The 26,867-nt window shown below is 49.6% G+C and overlaps 2 protein-coding genes across 4 annotated transcripts; one reads left to right on the top strand and one right to left on the bottom strand.

Moving 5' to 3' along the window:
- Positions 1–7,294: 7,294 nt before the first annotated feature.
- On the bottom strand, positions 7,295–9,538 carry LOC100679768. Of its 2 annotated transcripts, none has more exons than XM_016982856.3 (5): positions 8,845–9,538; positions 8,591–8,738; positions 8,392–8,474; positions 7,965–8,121; positions 7,295–7,887 (listed from the first exon to the last, which is right to left on the bottom strand). In XM_016982856.3, exons 1-5 carry the CDS (start codon positions 8,905–8,907, stop codon positions 7,667–7,669), a joined length of 672 nt encoding a protein of 223 aa, XP_016838345.1. In that variant the 5' UTR covers positions 8,908–9,538; the 3' UTR covers positions 7,295–7,666. The 2 variants fall into 2 exon arrangements, with proteins under 2 accessions (XP_016838345.1, XP_016838346.1); XM_016982857.3 differs by having other exon boundaries at positions 7,994–8,121; positions 8,845–9,464.
- On the top strand, positions 9,532–25,045 carry LOC100117244 (probable ATP-dependent RNA helicase DDX31). 2 transcript variants are annotated; one of them, XM_008209157.4, is made up of 9 exons: positions 9,532–9,865; positions 9,949–11,043; positions 11,116–11,336; positions 11,417–11,951; positions 12,031–12,261; positions 15,433–15,775; positions 20,259–20,469; positions 24,523–24,733; positions 24,809–25,037. In XM_008209157.4, exons 1-8 carry the CDS (start codon positions 9,791–9,793, stop codon positions 24,695–24,697), a joined length of 2,886 nt encoding a protein of 961 aa, XP_008207379.1. In that variant the 5' UTR covers positions 9,532–9,790; the 3' UTR covers positions 24,698–24,733; positions 24,809–25,037. The 2 variants fall into 2 exon arrangements, with proteins under 2 accessions (XP_008207379.1, XP_001601543.2); XM_001601493.6 differs by having other exon boundaries at positions 24,523–25,045.
- Positions 25,046–26,867: the final 1,822 nt, after the last annotated feature.

The raw sequence follows: 26,867 nt of genomic DNA, 5'->3' as shown, positions 1-26,867 counted from the left end.
AGGTGCGCAAGCGAGCGATAATCGCCCTGCGGGATCTGAGAATCATCGTGTGCGAGGAGGATGTAGACGTTTGTCCCTTTGCCAGTTCGGAGCTGTGTTTTTTCGAACTCTCCGATAGTTCCGCGACGTGATTATACAGCAGTATCTGCATTGCTTAAAAGTCGTATCGCGTTACACGTGGGCGAAAGCAACGGCAACAGCGGTGCATTAGGCCTCAAGGCTCCGGCGATTTGCATATGCCGCGCGATGGATCGCTCGATATTAATCGGGGCTAACAGTTTCATTTTGCCGATCCTTTTTCGAGATAGCGCCCGCGAGCCTAATGGACGCCTGCTCCTGTCTCTTGTCCTCCGTACATTGTGCGCCGAGTATTTTAAAGTCGCATTTGAAAACGGAAATTCAATACTGGGCAATCATATTTTTCGAAAGGATGAATCTCCCGTTATTCCCGCACAGCAGCATCTAGTCCAGCTGGATTCGAGGCGGCGTGATGAGCCCGTCGACGCGTTGATGCGAGGGTAGGTATAACGATTCGTCCTCGGGAAATTGCCAGCTCAATAATTCAGCGGCCAGCGCGTCCGCCTGTATAATGGAACTTTGTCCGCAGAGTCGATCTATCATGCGGTGAATTGCGCGCGTGCTCGACGTTTCGTTTTTCTTGGTACGTTTCTCCGCGGCGGACTACATGTGCAGTGAAAATTCATTTTCCCCCACTCCGTGCGCCCCGAGTTTTGAATAATAAAAGGGCGGGAGAATTAATTCGCCTCGGCGTAAGCCAATGCAAAGCTCGTCAGGCGCTCGTTTTTCAATGTCTCGTCACTTAAACCTCGTTTCGCGGTAAATATTTACACGCTGCAGCGCAATCTCACGTAAAAGCTTCGTTTCGGGGAGGCTGGCGAGAATGGCGCGCAATTTCTCGCTCGATATGGGAGAGCGAGAGAATAAAGTCTGAATATAAGCCCTCCTCTCGCTTTTCTCTCCCTCCCTTGTACTCGCGAATCCGCGCGGGTATACGTGCCGTCGTGTATAATGCGCGCGCGCAAGTGTACGAGCACGGCCGGATTTATATAGAAGAGTAACGCCGGGCTGTAGATGTGCGCAGCGTCAAAAGCAAAGCTCAGAGGCAATCATGAGCTTTCGAATGCAAAACAGCGAGCGCCGCCGGCAGTATGGCACTTTTACATTTAAATGTAAACTCGCAAAGTGCGCGGCCGGAGAGCGGGAGAGAGCGAGAGACAGCGAGAGCAGACGTATAATATTATGGGCGCGTATAGAATGGCAGTATACTATATAGCGGTGGCGATGTCAGAGAGAGAGAGAGAGAGAGAGAGAGAGAGAGAGAGAGAGAGAGAGAGAGAGAGAGAGAGAGAGAGAGAGAGAGAGAGAGATTGAATATTTAGACGCGGCATGGAAGTATCCGACGTGCATAAGCTCTTTTTCCTTAGGTCGCGAATTGCGCGAAAAGCTCAAAATTTCTTGCCATCAATGTTTTGAAATCGAGGCAAAAAGGAGCTCGAGCTCCTCTCATCTCGCAAAGTGCGCGCGTGCATGATTCAGGCAAAAAGCAGGGCAGGCGTCGCTGCGCGGAGCAGAAAATGCACGGGCTGTATGTATATTTGTGTACGGCGGAGCGCGTGGGCGGCGGGAGGAGGAGAAGAAACGAGAATACGAGAGAGACTTTAATATTTTACACCTCAAATGCGCGAGAAATGCAAAACAGCTCTCTCACTCTCCCCGAGAGCGCGCTCGGCGCAGCGGCGCCTTTCAGAGAGCGCGGATTGGATTTAAAACGCGCGCTAATTTGTCCTCGCGGCCGCCGCCGCCGCGCGCGTTATACTGCTGCCGCATTAATAAGGGACCGGTGTACTTTTCGGAGTTTCTAGGGGACGGACGGTTTTTTATCGCGAGCGCGAGGAGAAAAAGAGTTTCGCTTTAATGCAAACTGAACTACCGGCTTATTCGGCTTTGACGGCCTTCAATTATGCACTCGGGCTTCCTTTTTCGAATCCTTGATTCTCAAACGAACGCGGCATCGCTGCAGACAAGGCGTTGCGCGGCAAATTTTTTCTGAATAATTAAGACACAAAGTGTGACCTTTTACACAGTCGCGAGCTAATTAGGCAAAATAAGAGACGGGCAACGAGCCTGCGCGGCGCGCACATCGCACACACGCCAAAGGGATTAGTACCGGGCGTGTATAATGGGCGCGTGGGTGCGGGCTGCAGGTCGCATCTAAATTTAAAATCTGCTTTGCATAATGCCGCTCGCTCCTCTAACTGTGAGAGAGGCGAATTCTGGGGAGCGCGAGAGAACCGTCTAATTGCAGCTCGCGACCCTTCGACACCTACGGCAGCGGCCGTTTTACAAGAGTTGTTGGCGCGCCCGCTTTGTCTCGCTCCTTTCGCCATTGTCTGCGATCGGCTGTCTTCGGCTCGAAAAACGTTAATAGCTCGAGCTTCTAATGAGCGCGCAGAAATTTTAACACTCAGTAGCTAGTCCCGGGAACCGCCAGACGGCCGATCATAACTTTGTGAATTCACATAGCGCTCGCTGCAACCTGCTTAACTTTCGTAACTTACAACTTCCTCTCGCATCGCGCGCGTATATAATTAAGCGTATTTTCAGTGTGTACGAACCGCCGCGCAGACAATATAACTGCATTCACGCTCGCCGCGCAATGCACACAACTATTAAAATTATTATTGACCTTTTTTCGAAGTATTTTGCGCAATATGTAGGCCGGAAGGTTGTTAAATTTATTAGAAGCCATTTATCTTTTCGCAGTTGGCTGGCTTCACGGCCGCGGCGCGAGTTTCATACTTAATGCACACTAACGCGGTGCGAGAGTTGCGATGATTGTGAAAAAGCAGTTATGCGAGGCGGGGCTTCCTTGCTAATCATCGGGAATTTCGCCGACTCGATCTACCTGTATACAAATACAGCCACTGGATTTACAATCCGGTGTTATTTGCGATGGTTAATTTCTTACTTTTTAAATTGATAACGAGGATACGTTCCTTCTTACAAAAAGCTTCAACACTGATATTAAATTCTGTATCAAGGTATGTATATTTTCGGTATCCACGTTCGGTGGAGCAGTAAACTATCTAACTGCGAAGTCGCATTCTCTACACTCAAGGTATAGGTAAACAAAAATTCACTCGAGTTCTTTTCACTAATGCGCAAGTCTGCAAACACGAGAGTTTCGATAGGATCTGTAAATTTCAGGAGAACGTTTTCCAATGCTTCTGGTACAGGCCCATCGGCGGTTATCCTCTGCACTCTATGTCCTTTGCATTTAGCGTGATGCGATACTAGATCGCAGGCTCCTGTTATCGCCAAAAGACCACCGCCTGTCAAATTACGTACTGCTATCCAACTTGTCTTTTCACGAATCTCGAATGTCACATTCATGGTCATGTTGTTATCGTAGAATTGAAGGCACCTTGCCGACTTCGATCCACGAAAACCCAACCGACAAAGGCCGAAACGTTCGTGGGCATTCGAATGTGACATTCGAATAGAATCGGGTATCCGCGTTCTAACAGGCATCCTCATTATTTCCGCGGGCTTAATGACCTTTATCCGCGGCCTGCTCGTCCACTGGTATTATGGCGGCTTGGGACATTGCCTTCGAATTGAACGGTCGAATGTCGCCAATGAGCCTACCATCGAAATCGTAGCTTCTCCTGCATCCTGTCATACCCCGGCAATTTTCTTCCAAGAACGTCACAATCTCGAACGTATCATTGTACACTATTGGATTTGTGTGTTCCGGCATAGCTGATATATTCACGTAAATGCTCAGTTCAGAAATAGTGCTGCAGTTACCCGTGTCAATGATTCAATATTTCATCTCTGAAGTGTTATAATATTAGGTTATAATAGGCCATGTATATTTCAGGAACAGGCTCGTACGTTCTTAGATTCAGCCTCAAATCTTTGCAGATAATGCTGCGGACGCTCTCGACGTCAGGCGAGGATCGTGTCACGTTACACGACACACTTTGCTTCGATTTCCGTGGCTCGCAAGACAGGTAGATAAAGTCAGCAGGATCTTCTGCCGTATCGTGAAACTTGCAGGTGGGTAAAAATTGTTCGGAGTTGAAGGCCGGCCAATATTTTGTGATGCCTCTCATCGCCCCGCGTCTGTCCCATTCGCGCGCCTTGGCAAGTTCGCTGTGAAACATTTTACACGTTACATTCGATTATCGAAAGTATTTAACTCACTTTAACCGCGTATCTTCAGACTGTTACTGCTTGCAGGCTCCAAACCAAACTGTTCGCTCGGTAAAACCAGAGTTGCAAAATAGTGCGTAAAAACGATCTATCGCGCCCCAGAGCGATGACCCTTCATATAAATGCGATGCGAGAGCGAATGGAACGTGAACGAGTGTCGAGGAAAGACGCCTCAGCCCAAATGGAATATAAGTCAGGCCAAACGAGGCGCGATCGTGCATTACGTTCGTTTATACCGTAAACCGTAACGAACTCGAGCGCTCGACTTTCTCACATATCGATCCCCGCGCACCCTCTGCAGATCGCCGGGGCTGCTCGCATTTCCCATCGAACTTTCCTCGGAATTTCCCGTCCAGCTTCCGGCGAGAGTCGGCGCCGCGCTACACGATTTTCCTCTTCCGAATGACCGATCGGCTTGCAGCTCGCGCCCTGCTCAATGTACTATGAAATCTGTCCCATTGTGCAGCGCAGTCGCAAATTCGCCGGCGTATAGGCGCACGCGGCACGGCTCGACGAGCACGCACAGTGCAGGCCTAAGGTACACGTGCCGACGACGACGCCGGACGAATTTCAGAAAGCAAATGCGAGAATTATTTCTCGCCGCTTTCTCTCCCGCCCACGTATCTCGGCATTGTGTTATCCGCGAGGCGACGTCGTATAGCCGGCAGCATAGCGCCATCTCTCGCCCGTTTTTCCTCGCTTTCGCCGAATTATTTATGCGCGCGTATACATGTATTACGCGAAGCATCGAACGAAGGAGGGCGTGTTCCCGTGCATTTGCGAGTAAATGCGGGCAGAGTCCATATTTCACGCGGACGTATACGTCGAGTCGCGGGAGGCAGTCGGCATATTCTTGCGCTGACTTTCAGCTCTCGCCCGCAGGAGTCGCGAATAAAAGATTTTGGCAAGGATGTGGCGCATACAGATCCGACCCCTTTCAGATTCCTGGCTTGCATCCGAGCGCTCGCTGCTGCTCGTTACCGTCGTGCTCTCGCGGGGGAGGCGAATCCGTTCCGCGAGTGATGGCGTCCGCTTTTTCAATTTTCAAAACTGCTCTATAGCGATTTCATAACGCGGCGGGCAGGGAAACAAAACGGCGCCTCCCCGATACAATTCCCATGTTATCCCGTGTTATCCAGGCGAGCTGGCAGGAAATAATATCAGCGTCCCCGATGACAGGGCATCCATCAGTTCGATGTGCGCACATGCACGCGCCGCAGTAGCAGTCGCATCGGAGCCAGTGTATTGAAACGGCGCGCAGTCGAAAAGCTGACCTTTTAGGCGACCATTACTGGCAGTTTCCTGCGGCGGCGCGGGAAAAAGCTGGCCGCACAATGACTCGCTATCGGCGAGACGCGCGCGGCTCGAGTCGCGAATTAGGCTCGCTTGCGCCTTTATAGCCCGCCGGGCAGTTTTTCAAAGAGCGGGGGAGCGGCGTAAGTATTAGCATGGGTTAGCTTTATGGGCCGTTCACTTCCGGAGTGGCTTCGATGCGACGGAGAAGCGAGCGGAGAGAGCGAGACGGATCAATAAAATCTGTCCGCCGGGAAAAGTACGGCCAAATCGAGCGTCTCCATCCTCCCTCCGAACGCCGAGGGATTTTTATTGCCGAACGCACGGAATAATTTTGACGGTTAACGCGCGAATGCGGCGAGGTTTTGCCGTCGAGCGGGAGAAGGGGTTGAGTGGCTGCACAGCTATTCCATGTAGCTGCCGCCGCTGCAGCAGAGCAATTAATCTTGGACCTATGACGTCGACGAAGCTCAGCGAGCCGCGGCGGCCATCAGCCAGCCGCCGGAACACAACATCCCACTTAGCTCGCGGTTGCAGAAAACAATTAATGCGGAATCGATTAATAATTACGCTCCAATTCCAGAGCGTGTCTCCCCTAGTCAGCTTTCTCTCGTAATTTATCGAGTGCTCGGCTGTTGTTCGACTGCGAAAATTTCGCGGAGCGTCGGAAACTCCTTCGAAATTCATAGCCCTCGCGTATCGGAGCTGACTCGGAGGAGAGGAGGGAAAAAGTGCGGGCCCCTGTACAGAGAGCGCGGCTCGCTCGACTCGACGTGGTTGGTTGGCGTCGGCGCCGCTTTTAAAAAGAACTGAGCGAGCCAATTTGTAGGCTGTCGCAAACTTTTAAAACACTAGTTGACAGGCCCGACGACGGGTCGCAGTCGACGGCAGCTCCCCGTCTCGCTGTATACCGTAGCCGATGGATTGTAAAATAAAACTAACTTGGCTCTTTCCCGTAAAGACGCGGCGGCGAACCTACTCCCGTTGCTCTAAATCTCATTCCCGCGAGACGAGGGAATTTTCTTCCCGGCTTTGACTTGGCTCGGCTGTTTTTTTCATCTTTTCGCCGCCGCCGAACGAGAGTCGATCCACTATACTGTCGTAGCGTTTGGCACTCGTTCGCGCTAACGCAGACCATCCACATAGGCTTTCCATTATCGACTCGCCGTCGTAATATTCCAGCTTCTCCTCCCCCCGCGAGAGAGCAACTCGACCGATTGAAACCCCGAGTAAAGTTTAAAAGTGTATTTCGCTGCGTACACGCAAGCGTTAGATACAGGCTATTACGGCGGCGCCTCCTGATTCATATCTCTACGGGCGGGGGAGCTCGAGAAGGAAAAAGGATCGCCCTCGATTGATGTGTCTTGTGTCGTTTTCGCGTAGCAGCCACCTATGGCTTTTTGGGGCGTTTCGCGATGAAAAATGCCGAGCGTCACGCGCGACTTTCCACGAGCGTGTGCGCGCAGAGAGCTTGCTCGCTGAATAATGAATGCGCCGCTGCGGTCCTGCGCTTTTGGGACGGAGCTGGACCGGCTTACATCGCCCGGCCGTAATGGGATTCTAAATTTTCAGAGAATCGCTGCACGATTTATCAATGATTGATTCGCCGTCGGACGGTTCGATCTTTCGGTCGGCTCGCAGATGGTCGTAAAATGATCTTTTAGTGAATATTCGATGAGCGTGTGCGCGCGCGCACTTCGGCTCAAATATTTACTAAAGAGAATTTCAATGCGACTCTTATCATAAATACCATCAGCAAAAGTACATGCAAATTCATTCGTCTTTATTCATGCGCAGTCAAATCACAGGTGCATCGCAATAACAAATGTATAATCGCATCGTTCAATTCATACGTATAAAAATAAATAAATACTATACTAGATGCGCGCGCAATCGTCAGCGAAAACCGGTATTATCGCCGATCCCTATGCATATTGTATAGGTACTGCAATATATAACGAAGAATGATAGGTATGGCTGAGCGAGGGAAGTCTCGCTTGAGTGCGGATGAGTCAGTACCGAATTCCCCCGCCTGATGATTAACATTTTATGTACACCTAGATGATACTCGCGAGCGGCTGACCAGAGCCGCTGCTGTCGCTAAATCCGTATAGTCGGAGACTTCATGTTCGGATCAGACGATGTCGTACTTGGGCGGCGGGAGTGGGCTCGGGTAGTCGCAGACCAGGGCGACGTTCCTCGAGAGGAACGACGGCGTCTTTGGCATGTTGGCGTCGTTGGAGACCTGCACCGGAGCCGAGCGCGCCGTCGTGAACTCGTCGTATTCGTCGTCGCCGTTGAGGATCCACTCGCGCCGCGCCGACGACACCACCATCCAGAAGTACGAGCTCACCACTGCGAACGCGAGAGATTATTTATTTATTTTCGGCCATCGTATGATTGCGCTGCGTTATTGCGACTCTTATACTCACACAAGTAAATACTGCACGCGGGAACGTACCAAACCGACTTGGCGTCCTGCGGATCATCCTTCTCTTCTTGCGTTAATTGCATAGTCAAAGCGATCGTCTGGTCAATTATGCTAACCATCTGCATATACATCCACGGTAGAACGTAAGTCGGTTTTTTCTGTCGACAAAAACAAATCTCGTTAGAGCAGCGATTCTGTCGTGACGACAAAAACTCGGCGACCATTAATTAATTTTTAATAGATTCACAAAGACGCTAGTGAGATAAACGACTCGTGCTTCGACGCAAAAGTTATTAAAATTCGTTCAATTTCCTCCGCTGAGGTATAGAGAGAGAGAAAGAGAGCGCGGTGAATGGAAATTTCGCTGCTTGTTAATGAAATGGAATTTTCGTATCTTCCACGCGCACATCGACGCAACACATACTCACCAAAAGAGAGCCCAAGGCCAAGAGAGCATTAGCGACGAGAGAGAGCGCCGAGTAGATAAGAACGCAAGTCAACAGTGTGCGAGCTGTAAAGGTATTTTCATTACTTCAAATTACACACACGCTCGCAAATGCAAACACGGCTATTATTCACAAAGAGAGAAAGAGAGAATGAGAGATTCGCGCTCTTTCGGTCTCTTACCCGTCTCGACAACTTTGAGGCTCTTCATGACATAAGTCCAGTTCAGGCCGAAGAGCATCCACGACTCCAGGGCTATCACGAATTCCTCCTCCTCCTGCGTCGAGAAGAAGTTGCTCACCAGCATGTTGATCATCAGGATCGACAGGGACTGCAATGGAAAATTATCGTGTTTACGTGAGAGATCGTCTCGGCTTTTTTCGCGCCTGTTTATCTCGCCTCGCTGTCGGTGCATCTACGGACGTTTTCATACTCACCAATCCGAAAGTCCCGATGAGTTTGGCCGCCAAAGTCAGGCTTACGCAACACACTTTCGTCATCTTGATTGTTGAATCGTCGATCTTGAATCGTTCGATGTTCGGCGAATATTCGGGCGCTCCGAACGTCTCCGTGGCCGCTCCTGGACTGTTGGTGCCGATGGGCGAAACCGCGACGCGATGAACTGGAGCGCGGACGGTGGTGCAGGACAGCGGAAAAAACGTAAATATTTACGTCGCTAGCTACTCTGCGCTGTTTACTCTCCGAGCGACTCGCTGCGCAAATCGTCACTTTTCCGACTTATAGCCTCGCGAAAATTCAACACACATATCGTACGACAAGCGGGTGAAAACAGAGGTGGCACTGCTCGCGGATTCTCGGAGCTAAATAACCACAAACTCACAATTACAATCCATAAAATCGGTCGTGCCGACGATCACAGTGTTATTGCCGCTCAGCGCGAACATCGGGAAAAACATGTTACGCGGTGTTCTCGACATCGGGACCGACTGAGACTGCTAAACTGCTGCTTACACTGCGACTATACGCGTCGCAGTGTAAGATCTCGCGCGCACTTGCTACTCGAGTTTTCTCGTCGAACGCAACTTTCGTTCTAAACGCTCGGCCGATCAAGGCACGAATTTATAATGAGAGAGCCGTCGCCGCCGCCGCCGTCGCTGGCTAATGAATTTTAAACGATTCCGATTTCGCGGAACCGCGCGCTCCGACTTTCCGCGGCGCATGCGCCGAACGGCTCCGCATAGCAGAACAGCGTGTTTGTTATCTAGCTCTCGCGCGAGCCAGCTGCGCGTGTTTTTATATACCTACGTGCTCCACGAGCGCACGTGATCTTTGAGGTTATATACCTTTGCGATTACGATCATCAGGGCGAGTTTCTTTTTGTTTCCCCTTTCAATCGTCGAGTGATTTTGTCATTTGTGCGAGATGGCGGTCAAGGAGGACAACGACATCTGCTTGAACATCGTCACGGGGATCGGGAGTGCTAAGAAGCAGAAGCAGGTAAGTGTGAGGTTATGAGGAAGCAGTGTGCCTGTTTACACAGCTTGAGCCTTTATTTATTGTCTCTGTATGTTTTTCGGTAGTCGCCTAAAATTACTAGTGACGTGCGTATCAAGAGACTGAGTACCAATCCGGTCGATGGTACGAGGAAGCCTTTTCAGAAGTTTCAGTCAACCGAGTCCTCCAAAAGTCTGTTGGTTGGGGCTAAAAAGCGAATAAAACAAAAGTCGCTGGCCAACATTGCAGCGAATAACTTGAAGAAGGTCAGTCAGCCTGCAGAGCCTCCAAAAACGTCCATCTTAAAGAAGCTAGTGTCCGGAAATAAGAAAACCTCAGCGTCGAGTGCAGTGGCAAAAGAGACAAAATCAGAAAAGGAGAAGAGAGTCAGTTTCTCACAGAATAAAGAGGATGCATCTGGAGAAACTTTGGTGCAATTTACAAAACCCACAAAGGAGAATGCTCTCAAGACTATTTTGGCTAAGAAGAGAAAGAGTGATACTGGGGAGCCCAAAAAGTCTCTGTCCAGTATTTTTAAAACATCTAGCTCTACGGACTCAAATCTGCTCAAGAATAGTAATAACGTAGCCAAGGAAAAGTCAGACACTAAATTCACCAATGACAAGCAGAAGGCAGGACCAACTCACAGTGATACGGTATCTTTTAACAGTGAAAGTAATCCTATCAAAAAATTCAAGAAATCAAGAGACAAAGTGGACAAATTTAATAAAAACAATGGCGAGAAGAAAGAAATGAACGAACGTCCTCGTCCTCAGCAAGGCAGTGGAAAGATATCTTCACTTTTTGGACACAACCCTACGATTCCAAACATTGGGCAAAGATTTGTCAAGCCAGTGAACGAGAAAGTATTTTCAGCAGAAAAGTTTGGTGATTTAGGAATACATGCATACGCAGTGCAAAATTTAGAACAGAATATGAAAATTACAACCATGACTACAGTTCAGAAGAAAGCAATACCTGTGATATTATCCGGCAAAGATGTTTTGGTGAGATCGCAGACTGGATCAGGAAAAACTCTTGCTTATGCATTGCCAATAATTGAAACCTTGCAACGCGTGAGACCTAAATTAGCGAGAGATAGTGGCATAAAGGCACTTGTGGTTGTGCCCACAAGAGAGCTGGCTCTTCAAACATATGAGTGTTTTTTAAAATTAGTTAAAGTGAGTTTCATTCAGCACTGAAAAATTCTCAACCAACTTTATTGAATATTTGACTCAATTATTTTTTTTTAGCCCTTTACATGGATTGTACCTGGTTATTTAGTAGGCGGAGAGAAAAGAAAAGCAGAAAAAGCTAGATTGAGAAAAGGATGTACAGTTTTAGTCGCAACACCTGGGCGATTGTTAGATCACATTAAACACACACAAGCTTTGAGACTTGATCTTATCAATTGTTTTGTATTGGACGAGGCTGACAGGATGCTGGACATGGGATATGAGAAAGATATTTCAGGGTATGTAAATTTTTAAAACAGCTTTTGTTTCATTAATCTACTTGCTATAATTAATTAAATTGCAATTTATCTTGTCACAGAATTGTTGCTGCTCTTGAAAATAATTTGCCAGCATCTGACAATTCAGGATACGATCCGATGCAAATGCTTCGGCAGCGTGTTAACCCAGAAGCTGCTGATCAAAATAAAAGTGAGGAAAAAGAGGGCAAAAGAATAGAGAGCAACGAGGAAGATAATTCTGACGAAGAGAGAAAGATAATAACAAAGCAACAGTACAATTCTGACAGTGAAGAAGAACCTGACGATGAAGCAGATTTAAAGAAATCTGAGCCAGCATCATCGAATATAGAAGAAAATGACGACAGGCCGCATAAGAGGCAGACTATTCTTTTGTCAGCTACCTTAACTCAAGCAGTGGAGAAACTTGCTGGTTTGACTATGCATAATCCGGCGTTCGTTGATGCAGCCAAAGAAAACGTAGAAGCTGTTGGTGGAAATCTAAGTGAAATAAATGATGATTTGGTGGTGCCAGAGAGCGTTTCACAGAGCTACATTGTAACCCCACCCAAGCTTAGGATGGTTACCTTGAGCGCCTACATTGCTGGAAGATGTCAGGTAGTTATCAATTTTTAGAATTTCGAAATTGTTTTGATGTATTTACTATAAGTATTTTTTTTTATTTTCAAATTATCAGGCTCAGGGAAGCCATAAAATCTTGGTGTTCATGGCTACCCAAGATATGATAGACTATCACGCAGAGGTTCTGTCTACTGTCTTGAATAAACCCGTAGACGAAGAAGACGAGGATTCAGAGCCCTTGGTCGACGTCGAATTTTTCAAACTACACGGAAGCATGACTCAGAAAGAAAGAACCGACATTTTCAAAACGTTCAGGGCAGCAAAGAGCGGCGTTCTTCTTTGCACGGTGAGTAAATATTTTTTATCTCTGCATTCTCAAACCCAAATTTCATCACAATTATATTCACCAGCACAATTCATTTCCCAAACAAAAATATCCTCCGTACGAAAAAATGCCCTGCTCTGCAGAGTAAAAAAAATATTAACTCTGAGTGGCAGAGCAAAGCGACAGCGCAGAGAAAGAGCAGCCAGCCAGGCAGGCGGGCAAAGAAGACAAAGAGGCGAATGAAAAGCGATGTAAGCGCGCGCGCGCAGGACGTCGGCAGCGCAACCGGAGCTGTAAATTAGCCCGCGCGCCGCGGCTTATTCTTTCAGGACGAAATTAAATATCCACCCGGGGACCCACGCTGTGCCGCGGCTGGAGGTTAACGCGGACGACGACGAGGATGGAGGAGGGTGGATGGGGGGGGGGGGGAGAAAGGAATAAAAAGGTAGACGAGCGCTGGGTACAGAGAAATTATTGTACATGCGCCGGCGTCGTAACGAGCGTAATTATCTAAGCCGTCGGCGGATGAGTCGAGCCGCGATATTACTAAAGAGTTCGCACGAGCATTCGTTTGCTGGTTGTGTATTTGACAGCGCGAGTATAAGCTAGCCGGGGAAAATACGCGCGGTTTGCAAACACGCTTTCGATTTTTACGCGGCGACCGCTGCCTGCGGGAAGGTACGCGCGAGGTACGGATAATTCTCATTGTCGGATGATGCGGCTGTGTTTACCCGGGCAGATAAAACAAGTGGGTCAGATGACAGTTTTGACGCGCGGCTTTGTTGATTCACTCGAATACCGGATTCGTCTAATTTATGCAGAGTTTATTTTCGGAATTCCGCTTGATTTGGCCGAATTCTTGTTTTTCGTGCGTCCTTCAGTGTACGCCTCGTCAAAGCCATTTTATCTTCATTAGAGCCCCATTAAAGCGCGTTTTTATCACAATTAAAATAGCCTCTTTGTAAATAGAAGCCCCGAACACGCTTCATTGATTAATGACGCCTCGCGCGCACCTTCGACTCGATAATAAATTAAAAATTAAATGAAACAATTATGACAGCGACGAATCCTCGATCGCGCGTCTTTTTTATGCCGCTCGACAAATTGTGGGAAACCGCCTCGATTAATTCGAGTCTCGAGTCCCGACGAATTACCTCTCTCTCTCTCTCTCTCGTTAATTGATACGGAGAAAAAATCGGCCCTCTAACACAATCGCTTTGTAATTTAGAAACTCCTCTCGACGAGCGCAATTACCCATAGCTCTTTAAACAGTTTCTTGTTCATCATTCCACCTAATGATCGCAGGATCTGTCATCGACAATAATGACATTATTTGTTCCGATAAAGTACAAGAAAACAAGAAAAAAAACGGCTTATTTAGAAATCGGTTCCCAAGCTTCCATTAGAAGCCGTACCTGCGAGCGCGACGCAAAATGCGATCGTTATGTATGCTACGCCGAACTTACGAAAGGTGCCGCGTACGGGCTGTGGCGAGGATTTCGACATTCGTCGTTGCGTATGACATCAGCGATAGATTCTTTGATTCGTTGGACTATATCGATAGATCTTTCACAATGGGAGTCTAATTTCCCCTTTGACTGTAATTCGTGTCCAACTCGGCCGCTTAACGTTTTTACGTCTCTCTTGACTGACTTTTTAACTCGACAACGCGATCGCTTTATTATTAAATTTATTAACGGCGCATCGGCATCTTCCATTAGGGAAAAAAATTATGGCTGCAAAATGAAAAAATGAAAAATAACGCTCGTCGTATACATCTGCCATCCGTTAAAAATGCGATTAGTCGAAACATCGATGGGCCTTTTTATAACCGGGTCCCCGACGCACACACGCAGCGAGTCTCGATCGGCAGCCGACTATTAACTCCGGAGCCATCAAGCGGTTTCTCTCGTTTCAATTTTTTGTGCGGGTGTCCCACAGCCGCCGCGATTCTCCATACGGACAAAATCGTCGCTGCGATTCAGAGCGTAATTGCGGCTCCATTGCGTGGGATCGAGATGGAGAAAATGAGGTTACTCAAACAAAATGAGCTGGCGATGTTTGATTTTCTTTTTTCATCTTCCACGTCGTCTCGATCTCATGCGAATACGATGATAAATCCAAAATCAACTCGGAAACATTCATAAAAAGAATTCCGTGCAAACGCACGGAGAAAAAAGTGGCTCTCGATCAAGCTCAAAAAACTAATCGTCCTGCCGCTACCCCCGCGACGAATGATAAAGAGCAGTCGGCGTGGACTGCGCGGAGAGAGCGAAGTCGGCGCAGCCGCCCACGTTATCGCGGCGCCAGGAGTATAAAAGCCGTGCATAGCCCATCCTCGATTCCCCGCGCGCAGCGGCGAGCGATTATTAATACCGGCGGCGAAAGCCTCTGTTGCGCCAGAGAATCGGACGGCTGTGGCGTGATCTATGGCCCGAGTGAGATGTTCTGAGGGGCTATTCGTTTTCGATCCGGGGAGCTTAAACGGCCGTTTGCGGCCTTTAATCGGCGCACGATCGGACCAATTTTTATCCTATATACGAGCATCGGGCGCGCAGAGGCAGGAGCGTTGTTGCTCGAACCGGCTTCCCGCTCAACCGAACCGTTTCGTTTTGTCGGGTTATTAATCAGGCGCGCGGTAGCATCCATCTCGTCTCGCGCCGTCGAGCGGATTTATGGGGAAAATTTTCAAGATCTTTCTAAAAACTCGATGCAGGGACATCCGCGAAGGCAAAAAGCCGCGCACGCAGACGCTTTCGTGAAGGAATTCGCGGATCGCCCCCCATCGGGGAGCTCTGCACGCAGAGCCGTATCTCGATCCCTTTTTCTCTTTTTTCCTCCCTCCCCTCTCTCGAGCGCGACTGCACTAAATCATCATCGCATGGACTAGCCAAACATAGAGAGTCCTGCGGCCAAACGTTCGCCGTTGGGGTTCGCAGCGGGCGACAAGTCGCGAGTGTGCCGTACACGTATGCGGGAATACAAAGTGGCGCGGGGGCGAGTCGTGCAGCGCCTTTTGTAAGACATTTGTAAAGTCCGATGGTCGGCGGCTCCCGCTGCCGCTGTAGAACGCTCGTAAGTGATATCGAACTTTCGCGAGGGCGTATATCTCATGCGGTCCTGAATAACCTTTTCCAAACGGATTTGTTTGCCATTTTCAATCCCTATAATGTTGTGCACTTGTGATTTCAGGATGTCGCCGCGCGTGGTCTAGACCTTCCAAAAGTCGACACAGTGGTCCAGTACACCGGCCCCACCTCGACCCGGGACTACGTGCACAGAATCGGCAGGACCGCGAGGGCCGGCACCTCGGGTGTTTCGACGATCTTCCTCACGCCGCCCGAAGTCGAGTTCGCGCGAATGCTCGAAAAGCGCCGCATTCGAATCAAGCAGGAGGACATGGACGACGTCCTGGCCAAACTTCTGGGGCCGCTGTCGCCTCACAATTCGGTTCACGCGGCCGCCATTGCTCTGCAGAACGACTTCGAGAACCTGGTGCTGGAGAACAAGAAGCTCTACACCGCGGCTTGCAAAGGTAGGTGTTGAGGAGTAAGCCAGACATTAAATGCATGCCGTATAAGCATTCCTGCAAACTTCCATTCGAGCATAAGGCAGTAGTAACGAAGAGTAACGAAAAGCGATTATAGCTCTCTTCAATTTACAACGAATTAGAAACAATCAAACGCGTAACTCGCTTACGCCCAACGAAGCTCAAACGCGCGCTCTTCTCCTTGCGCCCAAGTCGGCAAATCCGTAATGATTAAGCCAATCCAAGTGTCCGCCCCTCTGTAAGCATCGACACTGCGCACTGCGCAACACCCCGGGTACACTCGAAATTATAGGATACGTTCGACGGCTCTCCCTTGTTCTCTCTCGCCCTTGCGCATATTTACATAGTCCATGGGCGCAAGGAGGGATGATCTTGTTTGCCATGCCTATGGTTACTCTATTAGGCTTATTACGGGGAAGAATTTATTTTGCGCAATAATAAATCCATTACGATGCGCCTCGTCTCCACTTGGCTTTTATGTGTGTATCACAGGGGGAGTGCCGCCCTACACTCGAGGGATGTATGCATATATGTACACATGAAAGGAGTCGCCGGGTACGGGCACACTTTATTTTCTTGTCTTCTTCGTGCGAGAAGAATATGCGGATTCTCTGCTATTCAAATTTTTCTTTTTCCTTTTCGGTCGGATTATGCGCGATGTGTGGAGAATTAGAATTCAGATTTTGAATAAATTTGGAAGCGTGAATAAGGAGGGTGGACAAGTGTCGATCAATCTTCTCTGATGCTTGAATCGAGTTAAGCTTACATTTCTTCGGCTCAGGACTTCCTCTTCGATTATCATTTCTCCGCGTCGGTCGCAAATTATTTTTTTATGGAACGCGCGATGAAACAATTTGAATATGCAAGCTTCTCGCCCTCTCCGAGTATAAACACAGTAGCATTATTTTAGTTAATTAGGCCGAGTATAATCGAATGAAAAAAAAATGTGTTTGCCGCACTTTACTCCAGGAAATAATTAAAGTAATGACTCGAAATATTACAATGTTCCGCGGATTATGATTACAGACCGGGGGCAACTGAATTTGCGTGCTAAAACGATCGTTCAGAGAGCGCGATGGTAACGCTTCTTAACCGCAGGCTTCATTCCGTCGAATTGCGTGAAGTTAATAATCTCTTTTTTTCTTTTTCGAAATTGCGCTACTCGGCCGATTCATGAATAATTCAACGAACTCTTCACGAATACACATTTTACGTTTCCAAGTTCTGGTAAGCCGTTGAAAAATTTCACACAATGCCAAACTAAACCCTCGGTGGAGTGAAACCGCCGCGAAATAATAGATCAAGGCCACTGTTGTGCCGCGTCGAATCGGAATCAATTCGAGTGCATCATTTAAATCGCGACCGACTCCCAAAGCACATTTACCTCGGAACCGCATACACGGGGAGAAAAGGGGCGAGCTCTAGGCGAGCCATAAATCTTCCTAAAAGGTTTTGCGGGCGGAATCGCTGCTCGACGCTTAGCGCGCTTTCGATCGGCGAATTTGACTGACGCTACACAGCTAACCACTTGACCGCTCGGTGGCCTGGCCACTCGTGATTGATGGAATAATTGTGCCACAGGAGAGAAAGAGGGTAGCTGCGAGGCCAGGATTTTCTCGGCGCCCGTGAAAAATCGGCGCGATTAATTTGTCAGGGATCGCTCGACTCCTTTCCGAGTGATTTTACGTAGCGGAAGAATCGAGCATTTCCTTGCTTAATCGCGAGCAGCAGGTGTTCACGTCGAAATTTTCGTAGCGCATTAGCTCTCTCGCTCTCGCGCATCAATCCAGCACTTTTTCGCACTTTCATTTCCTGCGCGCGCGCGCGGCCGTGTGCGCAGACAATAATCCCATTCGGTTCCGCTCGCGCTCGTAGCTCTCCTCTCTCGATACCCGTGAAGCGATTATCCACCCACGGCGGGGCTGGCTCTCTTCTCGCGTAGGTGCGTATACGGCGCGCCCGGAGCCTTGAAATTTATCTAATTCCCGCGAAGAGCCAGTCGCGCACAATGCAGACGCGCGCGAGGAAGTGGAAATCTCGCTAATTCGTAACATTATCACCCCAATAGAGCCGAACAGCTCCGCGCGCTGCACGTATACATAATATAACGCGGAGAGCGAGAGCCAGCCGCCGCCGCCGCCGCGAATAGCTCGTTCCGCAGAGCGACCCTCGGCTGCTCTCTCGCTCTCCCCCTCTATTCCTCTATAGAACGGGCGAACAAGCGGGAGGGGGAGAGAGATTCATCCGCACTCGATTCGACGAGTGTGCATGTGAGCAGCGGTCTGCGCGTGTATGTGCCCCTGTCGTCGAGCCTGTCGTGCTTCGCCGACTTTAATACCCTCTTCGCTCGGGGGTAGAGCTAATTCTCGCCCATGAATTTGTCGATGCGGTGGCGCATATACGTACACGGAGCTTCGAATCGATGAACTGAATGATTAAAACGCGTCGATGATTCGTCAATTCATTCGGCCGGGCCTGGGTGGGCTAGTGTTTTAGGACGCGTGATTTCCACTGACGTTTTCCTCCGCTCCGACGACAGAAGGTCTACAAAATAACAATGCTCGTACAAAGCAAGATCCGGTGAGTCGTCGCGCGGGCAAGGATCAGCCGCGCGTCGCATCGACGCTGCTGCTCACGTCTTTGCCAGTCTCCGGGTAACGAGTGGCGCTGATGGTGGGCGATATACGCCGCGCACGGGCGAGAGAGGAGGCGTCGGCCGTAACGTCGCCGCCAACGACTCCACTATACAGCGGCAGCGGCGTCGTCGACGTACAATCCGAGCGCTGAATGTGGCTTCCGCTAAAACCACTTACGCTTTGTGCCGAGGAGACTCTTAACAATGCGATACAGGATACAAATACAATAAGACGCAGTTACATCACTTAGGAACAATGCGCGCGGAGAAAGCCGCCTCTCGCGTACAGATTTATGTGTTAAATGGAGAAAAACATTTCTCTCCCGCTTTTATGCGCTGCGCTGCCGGCGGGCATTAGCTCTCGAGAAGCATTACGCGGAGGAAAGTGTCTGGGCTGGGATGTAGTTTCCGAGCTTTCCTTCGCGCAGTCGATGGATTTTTCTCGGAGTTCGCTTTTCGCGAAGAGATCGCTCGTTGTCAGTCGCGCGTGTGAGGACGCGTGTGAACACCAAATGGAAAGTTAATGACCGATAAAAGTGTCCCGAGCGGCCCACATTTTTTCACACGTAAAAAAACAAACAATACGCGCCCATACGAAATTCCCCATCAATAGAGAGCATGACTCGGCGACACATCGCTCACCCCACGGCCGAAAAAGCCGGCAGAGCCTCCGCTTACACCCTCTGTAAACACTTGATTCACGCCGGCAACTTTCGCACGTTGAAAACTCGAGCACGCGTATTGAGAAAACGGATGTGCAGCAGCAGCAGCAGCAGCAGCAGCAGCAGCAGTAGCAGCACATGTCGCCGTCGACTCCCAGGATATTCTCCCCCCGCGCTGCTTTCGCCGAAGTTTCTCAGGCCACCGCGCCGGCACTTGACGCTCTATGTAGGTATACACTCACATCGCGTCAGGAAGTTAATGGAAGTGGCGCGATTAATGCGAGGGCGATATTTCTGTTGCGCGGGGCGTGTGTATCGTGAGATGATGGGACACGTCGAGTGCGGTTTGTGCGCTGAGAGCGAGAGGACACGTGACTACACTTCCAACGCGAGTAATGCGAAGATTAATCGGCTGGGTGCGATTATGAGTCGATGAAAGAAATATCGAGTCTCTCGAGCGTGCAAAGTTGTGTTTCTTCGAATTAATGCATATCTAGGGACGTCGTCGGCGGGGCATCGTATAACTTTCCACGTTGTACGTTCCAGGCACAACACTCAATTTACCTCTACTCAGCAGTTATAACCTGGAGCAACATAGTTGTTTTTGATTTTACGCATAGCCCGTGTACACAACGTAATTATTGATAATTTCATCCTAACGAGCTGGCTTACGCATATATAGTATATATGAAATACAGTAGGCTGCTTAATGCATACTGGAGTCTTTCCTACACACAATGCGCTTCATTCAGGAAGTGAACTTAAAACTTCTGATGCGCCGTTGTGGCCTGTAAAAACTGTCATTTGCTTTATTCCTTTTTAATGGCCAGTTAGAACCAGAAAACTGTGCTAAACATGCGCACGAGCTCAATGGCGACGTTTTCCACTCTAGTCAAAGGATGTGATGCAAGCCACAAAAGAAAACACTCGTACGTCGAAAATAGGAGGGCTCCTCAAGGGCACGGATATGATGGGTGGTCATGAGATTTTAAATTCGACATTAAATCGCCATATAGCACCTCGAAAATCATCCTGCCGATCCTAATCCCTCATCCAATTAAAAATTTTAATTGAAACGTTAACAAATGACCTGCACGCTTTTTACGAGCCCTAATGTTCGAATGAAAAATTAATCACTCCATGTTTCTTATTTCCTATTTTTGTCTGACAGCCTACACGTCTTGGGTGCGCTTCTACTCGAGCTACCCGCGCGAGATGCGCGAAGTCTTCAACCGCAAGGACCTGCATCTGGGCCACTACGCCAAGAGTTTCGCTCTGCGAGAACCGCCGCAAAAAATCGGAGCTGCCGGCAAGTCGATCCGCGAGCGGGAGCAGTCCCAGCTAGCCAAACCGAAGCACCAGAACAGGCTCTCCAATCAACGGTGAGATGCTCTCCATATACTTCATAAATCGCTCTCCCTACCGGCTGTGAAAAACTAATTACGCGCGAGGTAGATGCGATAAGTCGAAGGTCGTTCACGCCGCGCAGAAAACGGTAGTCTATAGCTACCGTGCGACTGCGGGACTTTTTTTCGACGAGTCGTACCGATCAAGTGTTTGGGCAGAGATGATTGGCTCGTGTTTACGAAGATAATGAGTCTCGCTCTCGACTGAATGCGCGTTAGTTTCCGCGTGATTGAACATTTTTTCAAACTGCGTACGGCTTGTAGCTGCGGTGACGCAGCCAACTCACATTCTCGAAAGCGATACACCGCCGAGGCAATCAATTCGCGCCATTGTACAATTCAGCCGCGGTAAACAAAGAAACCAGCTTCGTTAACAATATTTCCAACGGCGAGTAATTGCGGTAAATCGCGTTTTCGTTTTCAGCTCAAAATGCCTCATTACCCGCCCGAAGCTCATTTCCAGCATAATTTACTTTAATTTCACTTAATACACGCGCTCGTTTTACAGCGCACCAACACAAGGCAAAACCCCGCCGCAACCGCGAATAAGCGCGCGTGATTACGAAAAAAAAATGTCATTTAAAAAAGAAACTCCTCGATCCCAGAAAACAATTGGAAAAATAAGCTCCAAAGGATTTTCCGGCTCCGAAAACAATCGACGATTATTTACCGAAACCCGGGCAAAAAGCAAGAGGCAAAAAAAAAACACGTACTGAATTAGCGCTAAGTATGTTTACGTAAACTCGTTCGCAAATAACTCCGTCAATTAGCGGTCGAAACCGCCCATTGTCACGCACGATGACTCGCGCTTGGCATTACGAAACGGAAAACCACGAATCGCAACAATGGGTAGCGGCGGCAAAAAAGAGCGCGCCGCTGCCGCGCGCGTTTATTCATCAGCCATAGACCGCTCGCCGACGCTCATTAATGACGGATTCACGCGTGGCTTCACGTGCAGTCGCGGCCGCGTCCACTCGGGACTACTAGTAGTTCACCGCCGGCCGCAGCCGAAGGGGTTCTTTTACGCAAGTCTGAAAAAGGTAATGGCGCTGCGTGGCGCGATTTGTTGAGCCGCTTCTTGCCGCTGTCCCGCGCGTTTATAGTCCGGCGCTATAACGGTTGCGAAATGCCTGCTGTAAATCGCGCGCGGCTCTCGACGCGGAGATTATCGCAATATCACTGCAGCGAGCCGAAATTCGAATATACGGGCGAGAGAGCCGGCCGGAGCTCAAAGGCGTAACAGTAGTCATCCGTCGTGACTTCCACACCCGCTGCTCAGCGCGGGCTATCCAGTTCGCGCACAGGCGTCCCCGTCAAAACTGTCCTGGCCGATGTGCGCCGCGCGTCCATCCGTCATATCGCGGACGCGTCGCGTCACGCAGAGGATCCATCGCTCGCTGCTGGCTCCTCTTACTCTGCCCCGGTGTACATTTCACGTGGCCAGCAGCACTCATGCACACCTTCGCCTCCATTGTTCATAATTATACAATACGGCTATTAAACAGACTGATGCGACCGCCGCTTCCGCCAGTCGCGTCATTCGTTGGGATATATGCGCGAGCGAGCGAGGGCATGACTCGCCTTTGGCCCTATAATACCTGCGGCCAGCAGTCTATGAGTCCAGTCTCTGCGGTCGACGCCTGCGACGGCGATATGGGTTCGTACGCTGGGCAGGACACCTGCGCCCTCGTGCGCGCAGCACAGCCACTCTGATTTCGTCTTTCTCTCCCCCGAATTTTTTATTGCCGCCGCTTCGGGGGCTCCGGGGGCCGGGCTTAATTTGAATTTTTCCGTATCGATGAACCCGCTCTCTGCTTTTATGTCGCGCCGCTTTTGCCTTTTCTCTCTCTCTCTCTCTCTCTCTCTCTCTCTCTCTCTCTCTCTCTCTCTCTCTCTCTCTCTCTCTCTCTCTATCTATCCCTGTATCTCGCAATGGTCATTCGGATGTTGCGCGTACGCAGAACGGATGCGAGAGTTGATGGGAAAAAATCGCCCTTGATTGCCGAGTTTAACGAGTTTTTTGCCGGATGGATTTTTAGACTATTGCTTTGATAGCTCGGCTGGCGCGACTGCTGGGAGAAATTCTTTCGAAAACGATCGTAATACGCGGGCTCTGTTCGGAACACCGGATGTACACTCGGCTGATCGATGTTTTTCCTAAAAATGTCAACGCTCTCGTCGGTGTAGTCCTCGAGCGGAGCAAACATCGAAGCAACCCCCTCCGGCGCTCGAGTCTCGAGTCCCATAATCAAAGCGCGACAAACATTCCGTAAATAGCGCTGACATCATTCCCGCGAGTGTTTAAACAAGCTGTGCGCGGATAAATCGACAGCTGAGGGCACCGACTGACTTTCCGGCGCAGCTCGCGGGGGGAAACGCTGGTGGCGCGCGTGGGCGTGCGGGAGAGGAGGAAGCGGGAGGTACTGACTTTTAATGGGTGAAAGGCGGGCTGGTGACGGTCCAATGAGCCGCGCCGCGATTGCCTTCTCCCGGGCCCCCTCTCTCTTCCCGCGATTCTGCACTTGTGCGAGCTGGTTACTCTGCTGGCCTCGCGCGTCCGTCTGCGTGAGAATTAATAAACGCGCTTTACGTAACGAGCTGTTTGCGCGCGGGCTAGTCACTCCGGCGTAGTGGGGCTCGATTTTTCCAGTATGTGCGTATCATCGAGAGCGACAATATTTTGCGCGATTGCTCGTGTCATCGCTCGAGAATTTCTGTTATTCCTTTCTGTTTGTGCAGCGAGTCTCTGTTTTGACAGCTTAGTCTGTTCGTTAGTACTGAGACAACGAGCTCTTCTCTTACACCAAACGAGCGGGCAGAAACGAAGTCGATTTATCGGTAACCCGGCAATGGTGCAAGATTAACAATAATTTCAGCGAGTCCGAGGCGTACGCGTTCCCCGAAAAGAAAAAAGTCCGCACTGCACCTTTTTCCCCGCGCTTGCAGTTCTCGGCAGGTGGCGAAGAAGCGCCGAGAAGCAGCTATGTAGCGGCAGGTGCGTAGCCGACACGAGCGCGCTCTCGAAGCGGTATTATAATGTATATACACACGTTAATGTAATGTCGCGACGTCGGAGAGTAATTTTAGCCGAGAGCTCGTTTGTTATAGAGGAGAGGCGGCCGAGCGATGCCTTATCGGACACGGCATGTGGAAGCGCGATGAAAGGAGCGTATGCGTATATAAAGGTGCGCGGGGCTCGGGGTTCTCCTCTTCAGATTACTCAGTCGATCACGCATTTAATTTAATGCAGAGATGTACGCCGCGCATGTAGTCGCATCTTTCCGCGTGCTTGACGGCTGGCGTTAATTATCTTATCTATCCGCAGCTGAGTCAATTTGAATGCGCGATTCCCGAAACGACGAGACGTCCAAACAAAGCTGTTAAGCTGATAGGCCGCGAAGGAAATCTGCGACTTGATTGAATTGCAAAAAAAAAAACACCTACTCGTTATGTTTATAAAAATTTCCTCGAGCCAACGGAAAAATAATTCCGAAACACAGCGCGAGCAATTAAAAACACAAACGAAACTCTCTCGGGGCGTCGCTGCCTCGAATTACAGTTTTCCTCGTTGCCTGGCTTATCCGCCCGATCGCTCGCGAGCGCCCGCGCGATATCATCTGCCGCTCAATGCAAGAAACTCGCATCACGCACACACGCAGAAACTCCTTTCTCGGAATCACAATCGCCTGCCCATCGACACCGCGCGTACATAACGTAATCATCGGTTGGAGCCCTCCGAATCGGCAGAGAATAATAAAAAGCGCAGGAGCAGCCGCTCAAAGGCGTATAGAAGCTCCTCTCTCGAGAGCGCGGGGAGAGGACGGAGCAAAAGAAAGAAGGAGAGGCGCGGAGGGATTCGACACGCCAGTTGCGCGTCGCGTGATCGGGCCTCGAATAAAACGCGCGCCTTCTTGTAGACACTTTTTGTCGATTTTCCATCGAGCCCACATGTCGTCCGCGAAATTAGGGGCTAATGCGACACAGTTAGAGCGGCTGGAACTCACGCGCCTTTTTTGTGGCCTTTTTCAGGAACGACGGGGTGCCCGCCGGGAACAACAAGAGGCGAGCCGGCCAGGCAGGAGCAGGCGGCGCGTCCCAGCGACAGCAGGATCGCAGGACCGGTATGCTGAAGAACGTCAGGATGCTCAACACCTCCGAGTACGACAGTGGCCTCGAACCCATCAAGAAGCCCAAGAAGTCGTGAGAATCACCCGGCCCTGCACTCGAACGCTCAACTCTTGTATAGATCATTAATTATATTTATTTTATGTATTTTATATTCGGTAGGTTATATATTTTTTACACGATTTCCCAGATCTTAGAGCTTCTTTATGGTACGAAATTGGCTTGAAATTTTTTCATCGTTCACAACATGTCATTCACATTATTTTTATCGACAGTGACAGTACTGATAAGGCCAAAGTAGACGCATCTGCTTCTGCTGGAGTGAAAGAGGAAAATATGGAGCTTATGACACCTGTATATAGAATTTTGTACATACAGAACCTACACGATCTTGTTACAAATAAACTAGTGTAAATATCAAAGCGAATCAACAAGACTATCGCACTCTACTAGCCGTGCTTCCTACGTTCGCTTATCGCTTTTACCCCCTCTGAGAGAGAGAGAAGTGGTTTCATCAAGATATAATAAATCAATTTGACTCAACATCTAAGTCAATCTTAGAAGAGCCTGAAAAAAGAAGCCGTCAGCTCCCGTATGACAAATCACAGCTAGCAGCAATTGCCAGCGCGGCTCTCTCGAACAAAGCCCCGACAACTCCTCCTCTGCATACCACCTCCGTAGCTACTACCTACCTTATATACCTACCACTCGTACGTGGCAAGATCCAATTTCGCGGCGGCAGCAGCCTTATACAATGGTAATTACGCGTCCATCCGCGCGCTCGCACTTGCATATATTTGCCCGCTTAATGCGGCGGCGGCGGCGGCGGCTGCTGCTGCTGCCGCAACGGAAAAGGCGAATGGCTCTTTCTCGCGATTGGTCGTGCAATAAAATGCAGTTCGTACGTATACAATATATACGTGTATGTGCGAGGTGGATGATTGATATCGGCCGACCGACGAGCTGGAGCTTGTGTATGTGTACGCCCTGCGCTTCGTGACTTTTTGCGCCCAAGAGCGAGAGCGAACGCAAATTGCTTGCAAATATAAAGCCGGGAGTTTGCTGCCTTTCTGGGTCTGATGGGTGAGAGCATGCGGGATTAACTTTTTGATTGTGACAACGAAAAATTGATGCTAGCCAAGTCGATGATTAGATTTTCATCCGATTGAAGGCTAGGACCTTCGATTTTAGTGTTTCCTATAATCCATCAGCGTTTGCATGTAGCCCTCGAGGACGATTGCCAGCACCGAGAGCCGCCTAATCTAATTTAATTAGGCCTTCTTTCCACGCTACCAGAACCGGGGCAAGAGATGGATGAGACTGTTGGGGCGAGTGATGACTTTTGAAGCGTCCGCGCGAACCACATCAGAGTAAGACGCGCGCGAGGACACAAAGCGCGGAATGATAAAACGCTCTGCACGCGACTGCCTGCGGAGCCGCAGGTCGCCGAGGTGAGAAATCGCCCTGTACGGAGCGAAAGAACTTCGCCGTTGAGCTTTTCGATTAAGCGTGCGCTCTCTTTGAGGCTTCGCTCAAGCGGTGGCAATGCGTAGTTTGATTTTGCGTTAAAATTTAACGTTAACGACCGTGCTTATACAAAAATTTAGTCGAATTTACACACTACGTAATAACGCAAGGCTCTCACGCGATCGCGATCAACTCAAAAAGCGCTCTTAAAAGACTCGAAAAAAGATCGTTACGCCAAATTCAAATTGAAAGGACCCCGAAAATTAAAAGCAGCGGGATACGAATTTAGCGTAATTGCGTTTCTCAAGCGCTCGGCACGAGGAAAAAAAGAAACGGAAACGAAGAGAGCCAAAAAATTTCCGTCGATTACGTCGCGTGTCAATCATCTGCACGACTCGGCGCGAAAAATAAAGGACTCCGATCCAAGTGGAGAACATCAAAGCGACAAACGAGACGCGCAATCATTAGGAAAAGTGAGCTGTCTCTGCAGCATTATATGCCGCGACACAATAAAAACGTAAGGGGACTCGATTATCCCCGGACGATTACCGATTCCCGCGCTTGCGCACCCAAGGACTTTTTCAATCTCGGCGAGCGAAATCCCCGCGAAATCTCGGCATCGATCTCGGCCCTCGAGAGTCCAGTCGGAGCGGCGTGCGCGCTCAGCTCGCACATACATAATACGCGGGACGCGATACACACGCGCGCGTAATGACCATCAGAGAGCACTGCCCGGCGATTATCGTTATTATCATTACCGGCCGACTCTTTTGTGTGCGTGG

Source organism: Nasonia vitripennis, chromosome 2, assembly GCF_009193385.2.
Source record: "Nasonia vitripennis strain AsymCx chromosome 2, Nvit_psr_1.1, whole genome shotgun sequence".
NCBI classification, from domain to species: Eukaryota; Metazoa; Arthropoda; class Insecta; order Hymenoptera; family Pteromalidae; genus Nasonia; species Nasonia vitripennis.
This window is presented reverse-complemented; position numbering and strand designations above follow the sequence as displayed.

Bases quoted from the DNA above. Each gene is read 5' to 3' on its own strand.
- LOC100679768 (XM_016982856.3), bottom strand. From the start codon at position 8,907: ATGACGAAAGTGTGTTGCGTAAGCCTGACTTTGGCGGCCAAACTCATC. The intron at 8,739-8,844 runs GTGAGTATGAAA...TTTCCATTGCAG, and splicing joins TCATCGGGACTTTCGGATTG to TCCCTGTCGATCCTGATGAT. The intron at 8,475-8,590 runs GTAAGAGACCGA...ATACCTTTACAG, and splicing joins CCTCAAAGTTGTCGAGACGG to CTCGCACACTGTTGACTTGC.
- LOC100117244 (XM_001601493.6), top strand. From the start codon at position 9,791: ATGGCGGTCAAGGAGGACAACGACATCTGCTTGAACATCGTCACGGGG. The intron at 11,044-11,115 runs GTGAGTTTCATT...ATTTTTTTTTAG, and splicing joins GTTTTTTAAAATTAGTTAAA to CCCTTTACATGGATTGTACC. The intron at 11,952-12,030 runs GTAGTTATCAAT...TCAAATTATCAG, and splicing joins ACATTGCTGGAAGATGTCAG to GCTCAGGGAAGCCATAAAAT.